General features: G+C 41.0%; 1 protein-coding gene across 3 annotated transcripts in view; it reads right to left on the reverse strand.

Annotated features, from left to right (window-relative positions):
- Window positions 1–13,018, reverse strand: part of LOC136858644 (SURP and G-patch domain-containing protein 1) — a 292,627-nt gene extending 279,609 nt beyond the window's left edge. For all 3 annotated transcript variants that reach the window (XM_067138354.2, XM_067138353.2, XM_067138356.2), the window contains exon 1: window positions 12,742–13,018. In XM_067138354.2, the coding sequence (XP_066994455.2) occupies window positions 12,742–13,004 (263 nt within the window). In that variant the 5' untranslated portion in view covers window positions 13,005–13,018. The remainder of the gene's footprint in view (window positions 1–12,741) is intronic.
- Window positions 13,019–13,342: the final 324 nt, after the last annotated feature.

Raw genomic sequence — 13,342 nt, forward strand, 5'->3', positions numbered from 1 at the left:
GTGGTCTGAAACTGATAACGAAATATCATGCTCCAAAAGAAAGGATGTGAACAGCAATTCTGCATTTGTCACCGCAGTTTCATTACTTTTTACGAAGAACAACGAAACAGACTGGTTTTGTGATTTTGATTCATCGTATGTGTGATGTTTCTTGGATTCTATGTGTCTTCAGCAATCATCTCGTCCACCGTGAGCCACAGAGAAATTACACGAACACACAATGCAGAACACGTGGTTTTCACTAACACTTGAGGCAAGTACGCATGGCTATTCCTTTGTGTAACCGTCTCGATATTTCTGTAACACTGCTGTCTTCTTAGAAGAAGATGCAATTTGATAATTGCTCCGCTTCATTTTACAAAACCTATCACTACTTTTCGAATCAGCGTCTAGAACAATTAGAATTGAAATGCGCTAAATATACCACTCGTTCTAAGCACACAACAAACCACGCACTCCAGAACAAAAGAGCAAGGAGTAGAGCCTACCTCACAGCCGACTTGATACGTCTTTCCCACGTCATTCTAGCTACGAAAGCAGCGTATATCTATGTAGCTGGCCGTGATTTCACAACACTCGTGGGAAACAAAAGGAAGTGATGACCAAATAACTGCAAAATATGTTTAGTTGCCAACTTACAAACATCGAAACGATTAGAGTTGACCAGCAATGCTCTAAGGGACTGAACATTTCTTTACTTCTTTCCTTTTTTTTTTTTTTTTTTTTTTTTTTTTTTTTTACAGAAATTAATTTTTATCGTGACAATGTTGCTTTTCCGTAATAATTTCCCCTTCGACCGTAATGCCGTAATCGTGAAGTGAAATCGGTAATCATTACGGACAATCTGTAACAGTTGGCACCTCTGCATTAGTAGACGAATAAGTCTGAGTGGTGTCTTTAAAAGTAGGACAGATATTGGGGGTGACTAATACTAAAGAAATATTAAACTTTACATATGGAACAATTACATTTACAATAAGATACGAAAGTTGAAAACTAGAAAAGTGGCTGGAATTTATAAGATTTCTGGGGATATACTAAAGACAATGGGCTGATTGGAGAAACGATGACTAGTTTTAAGCCTTACCTAAACAACGTCTAAATCGATCACAATCTTCCATTGCATAAACAATGTTCAGCTGGTGTTTAACTAGACATCGTTTAAAGTTTCAATATTGGTTAAGAAATGGAGATAGAAGTATCTTTCATGCAACTCTTTCTTTGCATGCGCCAAATGCCAGTCAGCTGTTTGTCTTCCTACACTTCAAGCATAAAAAGTTCCTACACATTACTCAAACATGGCTGAGCATGAGCATGACTTGCCCATAAATAAGAATATCGCTTTCGGTTGAAACTAACTCTCATAATATTGACACTAAAGCGACACGCCACCATACGGGAAAGTGTAGCTTTGATTATAGTGTTGCTACGGTAAGTGTAATCTACTCGTAAATAGCTTTGACAAGGGGAAGATGAAACAATAGTAATGTGTAACTGAATGTGTTGTACGAGTCAAAGATGTAGCTTGAATTCTGGCGATCTTAGTTTCCCTATTTTTATACCAGGCAAATACTAGAGCTGTTATGATGGCCACGGCTCTTTTTCCCCAGTCCTCCTTTGTAAACAATAATGACCACCACCACCACTTGCCTTTTTCTATCTTGTAGTTGCCGAAAACTTATCTAAATTAGCGCGACAATTATATATAAAACCAACCTGCAACCTACATTTTAGTTTTCACTATTATGTGTGCTTACATGGCAGTAAATATAAGTGAATCCCTCCCGGTTGATGTATGTGACAGCCCTCTGACGATTGTGACAAGTAATTCTGACATGTATGTAGGCAAAATGACCTATAATTCCATGGAAATCACCCCATGCATAATAAAATATATCGGTTGCCAAGAATTGTATTCAAGTTGACATTTACCGGACTGTCCCTTCGTCAGCGCACAGGACCTTTTTATGGATCTCTATTCTTTAACATAATGTAGCGCATCTCTGGATTCTTAAGCCTCCATGCACAACAATTACCTTCCTTCAAGTTCCAAACAACTGAAGAGCCTTTCCAGGATCCATGTTTTTACGTCTATGAATATCTTAAAAAACGACGTAACTTCATCTCAGTTGTTCTTCGAATATACAGCAGCAAATTTAAGAAGCCAGCATATGTTGAATTCCTTGACCAACAGCTGAAAAATTTCCATCCCTATCAACTTTTTAATGCTATACAGCGCACTGGTCTTTAATCGTAAATAAACGACGTGACTTCGGCTCAGTGGTTCTTCAATTGGATACCAGTATCTTAAAGGAGCCAGCATATTCTTATCTCCTTATCCAGTAACTCAAGATTTCTTTTCTATAACATCTTTTTAGTGCGCACTGGACTTCATTCATAAATAAACGACGTAACTTCGGCTCAGTGGTTCTTCAATTGGATACCTGCATCTTAAAGGAGCCAGCATATTCCAGCAACTCAAGGATTCCTATCTATAACATCTTTTTAATATGCACTGGACTTATTATGAATCTCTTTCAGAGTTATTTTTTAACATAGTGCTGCACAATATCTCACATGGTATGTACTTTTACGAGACCGTACGTGTCTTTATTTGTTTAATTTCTTCGTTATTTGTGTTTTAATTTTGCTTTAGGCTGACGATGACCTATTACTAGGTCGAAACTAGTCCCTAATCATTTATGTAATTTACACTATTTACATTTTGTATTGAAAAGGTGGACCCAAATAATACATTAATTTACTCTATTGTAAAGAAACAAGTGAAATCGTATTTTAAGCTCTACCTCCCTGTACATTTCAAATGAATTGCTGCGGTTTTGCAGCGGGTGACCCACAGAGAGGCCGTCGGACTGACCTTTCTTCCCAGAATCGTCTCAACATGATAATACAAATTACATGTTTCATGGTACATAACCTCCTGACTGTGATTCACTCCTCTCATGTGAAGTTAAAACAGTGGTCTCGGCAGTGTTTAAACATGACCGGTTGATGCCCCATCGGTCGTCCGACAGCCAACTGACATCCCTCCCGGGGCGAGCCTCGTTTTATAGGCATTGGAGGCTCCCGTGTACTGTTGCCAGCACATCCCGGGAGGGCGCATCCGCCGGAACGGTTATTCCGCTGTAGCTCAACTTGTAGGATTCCAGCAAGATGTATCTTGGATTCAGGAGGTCAGCACGATAGTTCTAAGAGGGTCTTCTAGCTTTCACAAGAGTCGTTTCCTGTGTTTACAAATACCGCTAACCGGTCAGTGATAAATAACGTCTCTGCAATGCGGCAGCCATACTTAGGCATTGTCTAAACACAGTTTCTGCAATCGATTGGTCGACCTAGAAAGATCTTTTGCCCCTACTTGCACCATATGTGAGGAACCTGCGTGTATTTTGTAAATGGCAGAAGTGTAAAGTGTTGAATGTGAGGAAACGAACGTTAAAGACGACACAAACGCCCAGACCAGGGATATTAATCATTTACAATTTAAAATCCCTGACCCGGCTGGGAATCGAACCTGGAGCCACCGGGTGACAGACGCGTTGCCCCCTGCATCGCTGGGCTGGACCCATATCGTACTTCAATTTACTTTTCACTCTCGCTCTTCTAAACCTTATAGTCGCAGATAGTCCTCTATCATTATGTAAATGCCAGTCCCCGCGGGCATAGTATAGCGTGCCTCCCTCTCACGCGGAGGTCATGGGTTCGATTCCCGGCCAAGTCAAGAATTTTTATCTGGGCCTGAGGGTTGGTTCGAGGTCCACTCAACCTAAGTGACCCTGTCTGTCTGTTAGGTCATCAGCCCAGAGGCTGGTTGGATCCTCAAATAGCACCACCAAACGTTATGCGGTTATAAGGAAACCGCAAAAACCAATGGCAGCACCAAAATGAGGCGTACTAGGCAAGACGAGGAGTGAGGTAGTTTGCCATTGCTTTCCTCACTGGGTCAGAAAGTACTATTGCAGCACGACTGACCCTGTGAGCAGCACCTTTCATAACACTCAGATGCACTAGTCGTGCTCTGAATGTCATTACTCAGTACCACACATACCCCAGCAGCTTCCATATTGTCACAGCCATGGATGAGACTGGGACTTCGGTGGAAGCTACACTTTACTCTGGCCTGTGCCAAGAGGTGGATACAAAAGTACTGTATCCATCAAGAAATGGCAGCAGGCAATGAGGAGATATCTGAGAGGGCAACCCCGGTCTAGAAAACCAATCATAATAACCGAGAGGATTCGTCTTACTGACCATGCGTCACCTCGTAAACTGCAGGTCTTCGAACTGAGCAGTGGTCGTATGGTAGGCCAAACAAATCTGTGCTTTAGCGCCATAGATACTTTAATTACATATATTCTGTTGTATTGTAAAATTCTTTTTCAAATAGATAGTAGAATCGAAAACATGAAAAGGTCTTTTCAGAAAACAAAAACTATAATATTAACTATTATTTTTTTAATCATTCAGAATTATTTTTTAAATATGTGGTCCACATGTAGAAAATTTCTTGTCAGTATTTGCCATACATCAATACAGTACATATAAATGTACACGACTTTTATCGGTGTGTAAAACTGTCTTGTTTTACTAGTGACATATGTTTGAATTTTTAATTTTTATGTTATTTTTTTCATTCAAATTACTTATTCTATAGAACTGAACTTAGAAATACATTATACATCATTACGTATATTCTTTTGTGTCGTAAATAATTTTTTCAAAGTAGATATTGAGAGAGACATTGCGAAAATGTTTTTCTCTTCCTAAAATTGTTATCGATAACTATGAACAATAAAATGTTTTTGATACTTTATATCACTCTAAATCATTTGTTTATTCTATGTAGTCGATATTCAGAAAATTTCTTGCTGGTATTTGCCCTACACTGGTAGATATACGCGAATTTTAAAATACATGTATTTCCACTAAAAACGGCCTGGCATTTTATATTAGTAGAGTGGAGGTGGAGCTCTGGCCTCTTCCAGCTGATGTTGAGCAGCCGATCAGATCGGCTCCTGGCTCCAAGAGGGTTAAAGGGACTGGAGTTGGTTAATGACCTTGTATACCTTCGGTCATGTACAAGTGACACAAGAAATTGCGAGAAAGAGATAGAGAGACGTATTGTCCTGGGACGTGCAGACATGAGTAAACTAAGATCTGACAGAACAGGGCAATATCCAAAATCACGAAGATTCGATTAGTTGAAACACTAGTATTTTCCATGTTCTTTTATGGTTGTGAGACATGGACCATCAAGGCTAAGGATGAAGACCACATCGATGCCTCTGAGATGTGGTGTTGGAGTAGAATGCTACGTGTAGCTTTGACTGAAAGGAGAACAAATGAGTCCATCATTAAAGAGATGAAGGCAGTGAAATGTCTCTCTACACATGTCAGTGAAAGAATACTTCGTTCCTTGGACATATCTTAAGGAAGGACGGAGACAACTGGAGAAGTCTACCACAGAGAAAAAATAGAAGGCAGGAGACCACATGGAAGGACAGCAAGCAGGTGGCTAGATCAGGCTAGGAAGATAACTGGCCTTCCTCTTCAGAACGTCCTAAGAAAAGCTGAAGATCAAGTTGAACAGCAACACTTTATGAAGCATGTAACCCTCCAGAGAAAAAACAGTGGGATCACAACATTCAGTAATGAGTAATACGACTGATGATGGTTACAAGTTTTGGGTAGCAAGGTGTCAAATTTTACCAAAATAGAATACAACAAAAGAATAAGGAAGATTTAGTAGTAGTGATTCAATTGGGTCATGGAAAATTCTGAAGGGGCATACCATAATTGTCATCGTAATATTTCACAGTTTTTGGTGGAAATATTATGCCAACTAAAGCAGAAATCACGGTAAGCGCACCTCGCACGATGTCACAGACATTAAACAAACAACATGGCGCGCCTCAGACAATGTAACAGATGTTACACGAACGTGGCACAGGTCAGTGATGTCTGAACCAGCTATACAGAGCTACCAATCTAAGAATATCTAGTGACAAGACTACTGGTCTGGATATGTTAGGTCCAGCTAGTGACAAAAGACCACTGGGCTGGATTGGTTAGGTCTGGCTAGTGTCAAAACCATTGGTATGGATTGGTTAGGTCCGGTTAGTGACCCAAAACGATTGGTCTGGATAGGTTAGGTCAGCTAGTGACAAAAATCATTGGGCTCGATAGGTTAGGTCTGGCTAGTGACAAGACCATTGGTCTGAATAACAGGAAATTCCCTCGGTTTATGTTCATCTAGACACTTTTTGTGACAAAGATTCAATGATCAAAAACGTGCCTTAATTACAGCGGGGGGTACAATTTCACCTAATGTAACCCTGTGGCCACTGATCATGCGACCTCTAGTGGGGAAAAAATTACATAAGACTTCTTCACAGCCGATCACAACTGTTCGGAGCTGGCCAATAATCGGAACAAAGATAATGGTGGCAATTAGTTCTTTTATGCTGTTTCGCTTTCAATCATTTCTAATGATTCCCAACAGCGCCCCGCCTACAGAAGTGTCACCGAAATCACATTGTAGAAAGCTATTTGGTTAGTACGATTACTCACGAGTAGGAAAGAAACCCTTGAAAGCATTATATCCCCTACCACATTCGATACGACATAAAAGCATACATACATACATACATTATCATTATAGACTGTTATGCCTTTCAGCATTCAGTCTGCAACCCTCTGTGAATTTACTAAACGTCGCCACAATCCTCTATTTGCAACTAGTGTTGTGGCCTCATTTAGTTCAATAACTCTTATCTTTAAATCGTTAGAAACCGAGTCTAACCATCGTCGTCTTGGTCTACCTCTACTTCTCTTACCCTCCATAGCAGAGTCCATTATTATCCTAGGTAACCTATCCTCCTCCATTCGCCTCACATGACCCCACCACCGAAGCCGGTTTATGCGTACACCTTCATCGAGTTCATTCGTAGATCAGCCTTTATCTCCTCATTCCGAGTACCATCCTGCCATTGTTCCCACCTGTTTGTACCAGATATAATTCTTGCTACTTTCATGTCTGTTACTTCTAACTTATGAATAAGATATCCTGAGTCCACCCAGCATCGCTCCCGTAAAGCAAAGTTGGTCTGAAAACAAACCGATGTAAAGATAGTTTCGTCTGGGAGCTCACTTCCTTCTTACAGAATATTGTTGACCGCAACTGCGAGCTGACTGCATTAGCTTTACGACACCTTGATTCAATCTCACTATATTACCATCCTGGGAGAACACACAACCTAAATACTTGAAATTATCGACCTGTTCTAGCTTTCTATCACCAATCTGACATTCAATTCTGTTTAATTTCTTACCTACTGACATCAATTTAGTCTTCAGAGGCTAATTCTAATACCACACTCATTGCACCTATTTTCAAGTTCTAAGATATTAGACTGCAGGCTTTCGGCACAACCTGCCATTAAGACCAAGTCGTCAGCATAGGCCAGACTGCTTACTACCTTTCCACCTAACTGAATCCCTCCCTACCATTTTATACCTTTCAGCAGATGATCCATGTAAACTACGAACAGCATTAGAACTTCAGTCTATGTCACGCAACATTAGTACCATGGTTACCGCTTGCATCGGCAATATCTACGCGCGGTATGACTGTCCTATGTTCATTTTTCTCGCAGACGACTTGCACGACTCGCCGATGCTGCCAACCACTGTACTTAGGAACTAAATGGTACTGAGCCCTGGACCACAGTTACATTTGTTGAGCCCTGGACCACAATTACATTTGTTTTCACATAGGTTAGGTTAGGTTAGGACTATGTTTAATTTTATCGCAGGTTAGGTTAGGTTATTTATTTTTCTCGCAGACGACTCGCGGTTAGGTTAGGTTAGGTTAGCCCTGGACTATGTTTATTTTTCTCGCAGACGACTCGCACGACTTAGCCCTGGACCACAATGACGTTTCTCTTCACATTAATACACCACGGCATTCTATGTCGCTTACTGGTCACGAAATGATAGGATTGATAGAAGCAAAGTCTACTACTTCTTTTTTCGTACATAGCGCATCCAGTGCATCTGGCCATTGTTGATACAGAAAACATATCTAATTATATTGACATGGCATCGTACGATGGATGTGTTATTAATGTAACAAGTTTTTCAGCGAATTACAAGAACAACTTCAAGGATTTACTTCAATTCTATGTACGTCACAATTTGATTTCAAATAGCAGAGTATGTGAATGGTGTGTCCATCACGTCAAATTATTAGTGAATGAGAAGTTCAATCGTGTTGTTTTTTCGTGTCATCGCCTAACCTCCACTACATTAAGGTTGGTTCCATTTACATACATTCTTCTTCTCTATTATACATTGTTTATCATTCCCGTTACATTTCGTTGTGATTTTTTTTCTTCCGGTGTCGGGAACGCTACGTACTACTAATAATTAGGCCTCTATTTCTTTTTTATATTCAATCACGTTGTTATATAATCGTTAATAATCGTGGCTGGCGTTGGCACAAATGGACTCTGCATCGCCTGAAGATTTGCCCTATGAAATGTCACTACCATAGTTCAACATAGCAAGATATTCTTACTCTTATTTGTTTCATATGGCTATTCTTTGACATTGCCTCACTCTTAGGTCTTTTCATCGCGTAAGTTGGTCATAACTTCTGTCTGTATTGAATTATGGGAACGACATTTCAGTGGACTAGCCTTCAACGAATGGCAGCGTCCATTCGCCCATCGTCAGCCATGATTACTATGATACAAACTTGCGTGACAAGGTCTGAACTTTTACCCGAACAGCAAAGGTGAAAGATTACAGTCTTGTCTAACCCCTGTAAGTACCCTGAACCAAGAACTCATTCTACCATCAATTCTCACTGAAGCCCAATTGTCAACATAAATGCCTTTGATTGCTTTTAATAATCTACCTTTAATTCCATAGTCCCCCAGTATGGTGAACATCTTTTCCCTCGGTACGCTGTCATATGCTTTCTCTAGATCTACGAAACAAACACAACTGCCTATTCCTCTCGTAGCATTTTTCAATTACCTGGCGCATACTGAAAATCTGATCCTGACAGCCTCTCTGTGGTCTGAAACCACACTGGTTTTCATCCAACTTCCTCTCAACCACTGATCGCACCCTCCCTTCCAAGATGCCAGTGAATACTTTGCCTGATATACTAATCAATGAGATACCTCGATGGTTGTTGCACTCCTTCCTGTTCCCTTGCTTATAGATAGGTGCAATTACTGCTTTTGCCCAATCTGAAGGTACCTTACCAACACTACATGCTTATTTTACTACTCTATGAAGCCATTTCATCCCTGCCTTCCCACTATACTTCACCATTTCAGGTCTAATTTAATCTATTCCTGCTGCCTTATGACAATGGAGTTTATTTACCATCCTTTCGACTTCCTCAAGCATAATTTCACCAACATCATTTTCCTCCTCCCCATGAGCTTGGCTGTTCGCAACACCACCAGAATGATTTCCTTTTACATTGAGAAGATGTTCAAAATATGCCCTCCACCTCTCCAGTGATTCCCTGGGATCTATTATGAGTTCAACTGAATTACTCAAAACACTGTTCATTTCCTTTTTCCCTCCCTTCCTAAGATTCTTTATTACTGTCCAGAAAGGTTTCCCTGCTGCTTGTCCTAGCCTTTCCAGGTTGTTACCAAAATCTTCCCACGTCTTCTTTTTGGATTCAACAACTATTTGTTTCGCTCTGTTTCTTTCATTTACGTACAAATCCCTGTCTGACGGCTTCGCCTTTTATTTGGAGCAATTTCCGATAAGCCTTCTTTTTGCGTTTACAAGCTGCTCTCACTTCATCATTCCACCAAGATTAAAGCCACTAAATATATATTTATTAATAATAAAGCCAAACTTTCTGCCAAATTACATTGGCCTTCATCAGGGCATGTGAAGTTTTGCCTGCAACAGTGAGCAAAGAAATTATCTGAAGGAACATGGAAGTCATGCCCGTACCATCCACGGCCTACCCTACTAACTGGACTCAAGGATCGTGGCGCTGTGCTGTGGTGGTTGGGAGGGAAGTTACTGATGCACCGCCCTCTGTCGACAGTTTGAGTGCGTCCCGCTGTGCCATGGTGGTGTTATGCATGTATTTCTGCAGTACAGGTCTCCATGTATTTGATAACTTGAAGCCGTCTTCCCTGTTGATGTTATTTGGGCGCAGCTCTATCTCTATGGCTTCCCTCACAAGACAAGCATAGAAATCTTTTACAGGCGCGATGACCTTCGCCTGGTCAAAGAGGATTTCATGGTCTGTACTGTAGAAATGTTCTGCTATGGCAGACTGGCTTATAGCGTTCTCCGTGGAGGATGAAAGAGCGACATTCTTTACTGATCTGATGTGCTCTTTCACCCTTCATAAGTCTTCACATCACCACCCCTCCCAAAAAGCAGCTCTCCTTCGAACGTTATATACTAGGGTGAATAATGTTGCAGACGATGATAACCGCTCGAGTGCAATGAGAGAACTGACAATATCCATGAAGAAAAACGGCTATACATCTGGAGACATAACACGAGCTGTGAAGATCAAGGAGCCTAACTTGAATAGCACCAACCAGGACTACAGCAAAAAGAAAAAAGTATTCCTTCCTTACGTGGCAGGTATAACTGACAGAATAGGGCGCATTCTTAGGAAGTACAATATAATTCCAGTTTTCACCGCAGACCGGAAGCTCAAATCCCTGTTTCGACCAGTCAAAGAGAAGCCACGTCTTGAAACACCGGGCGTATATGAAATTCCATGTGGTTGTGGTTGTTCATATGATGGCATGACAAAAAGGCTTGTTAGCACCAGGGTGAAAGAGCACATCAGATCAGTAAAGAATGTCGCTCTTTCATCCTCCACAGAGAACACTATAAGCCAGTCTGCCATAGCAGAACATTTCTACAGTACAGACCATGAAATCCTCTTTGACCAGGCGAAGGTCATCGCGCCTGTAAAAGACTTCTATGCTCGTCTTGTGAAGGAAGCCATAGAGATAGAGCTGCGCCCAAATAACATCAACAGGGAAGACGGCTTCAAGTTATCAAATACATGGAGACCTGTACTGCAGAAATACATGCATAACACCACCATGGCCCAGCGGGACGCACTCAAACTGTCGACAGAGGGCGGTGCATCAGTAACTCCCCTCCCAACCACCACAGCACAGCGCCACAAGAATGTCGCTCTTTCATCCTCCACAGAGAACACTATAAGCCAGTCTGCCATAGCAGAACATTTCTACAGTACAGACCATGAAATCCTCTTTGACCAGGCGAAGGTCATCGCGCCTGTAAAAGACTTCTATGCTCGTCTTGTGAAGGAAGCCATAGAGATAGAGCTGCGCCCAAATAACATCAACAGGGAAGACGGCTTCAAGTTATCAAATACATGGAGACCTGTACTGCAGAAATACATGCATAACACCACCATGGCCCAGCGGGACGCACTCAAACTGTCGACAGAGAGCGGTGCATCAGTAACTCCCCTCCCAACCACCACAGCACAGCGCCACGATCCTTGAGTCCAGTTAGTAGGGTAGACCGTGGATGGTACGGGCATGACTTCCATGTTCCTTCAGATAATTTATTTGCTCACTGTCGGAGGCAAAACTTCACATGCCCTGATGAAGGCCAATGTAATTTGGCAGAAAGCTTGGCTTTATTATTAATAAATATATATTTAGTGGCTTTAATCCAGTTCATTTATTTCTTTGTGTTAATACAATGAGCCACGAAAACTTACGTTCATTAATTCCACCAAGATGTTTGCCTTTTCCCATCCTTACACACAGTTGTTCCTAGGCATTCCCTTGCTGTTTCTACTACAGCATCCCTGTATGCCACCCATTCACTTTCTATATCCTGAACCTGCTTACTGTCTACTGTTCGAAACTTCTCACTGATCATATCCATGTACTTCTGTCTAATTTCCTCGTCCTGGAGATTTTCTACCCTTATTCGTTTGCAGACAGATTTCACTTTCTCTACCCTAGGCCTAGAGATACTTAGTTCACCATAGATCACATGGTGGTCTGTATCATCGAAAAAACCCTGGAAAACTCGTACATTCCTAACAGATTTCCTGAATTCGAAGTCAGTTAAGATATAGTTTATTATGGACCTGGTACCCCTAGCCTCCCATGTGTAGCGGTGAATAGCCTTATGCTTGAAGAATGTATTCGTAACAGCTAAACCCATACTAGCACAGAAGTCCAGCAAACGCTTCCCATTCCCATTAGCTTCCATATCTTCCCCACATTTACCAATCACCCTTTCGTATCCTTCAGTTCTATTCCAAACTCTCGCATTGAAATCGCCCATTAGCACTATTCTATCCTTGCTGTTGACCCTGACCACGATGTCACTCAATGCTTCATAAAACTTGTCAACTTTATCCTCATCTGCACCCTCACATGGTGAATACTTGGACACAAAAAAAGCATATGTTAAAAAATACAAATACTTATATACCATGCAGCTTAAACAATATAGCCCTTGACATGCACAAAACTTGACAGTCCTTACAATATAATCACCACTGAAAATTGAAGACATAATATGGCTATTTGAACAAAAATGCAAACGGTATATCAATAACAAGTTTGCTACGTTTCTTCATGCAAGAAGTACTGCACACAAACAAAACGTGAAAAGACTGAAAACTTTCGCTTTCAACTGTAAATGACAGTACAAAAATACCTTTTCCAAAAAGGTTTCCGAACGTTCTTCTGTGTACCCGTACTGGCGCTCGGCTGGATTACGGGAACTGTTTTTGTAGTGCTAGAAGTAGTCTGGACTTTCTTTAAAGCCTCGTTAGCATTACTCTTCTTCCGCTCTTCCAGTTTGATTTGAATCTCTCTTTTTTTCTGCTCAATAAGCTGTTCCTGCTTAGACATTTGCGCAAACCTTTCATTTCTAGTACACTTCGGAGTAAACGGATCTGTTATCCCACGATACGCCATTATTGTTCTACCTTCTTCCCACATACCAAAGCAAAGAGGTTGTAATAAAGATGTTTATACCCCAAACATATTGTAAACAAACTGACTGCGCTGTATCTCGTAGCCTCCGCCGTCTCGAGCATACGTGTTTAAAGGCCGGTCTCAACAGATTAACATTTAACACCAACATGTTAAATTTAACATGTTACAATTAACATGCATATTGTGATAGTGCCTTCCAATTGACTTTGCATGTTAACTCAGAATGTTGAGGTTAACACTTTTAACATGTTGGCATGTTTTCCGCTCCAAGTGGAAAACATGTCAAGTCAATTCATTGTTCGTGAGATGTTGGCACA

The sequence above is a fragment of the Anabrus simplex genome, chromosome 1, assembly GCF_040414725.1.
Source record: "Anabrus simplex isolate iqAnaSimp1 chromosome 1, ASM4041472v1, whole genome shotgun sequence".
Taxonomy (NCBI): Eukaryota; Metazoa; Arthropoda; class Insecta; order Orthoptera; family Tettigoniidae; genus Anabrus; species Anabrus simplex.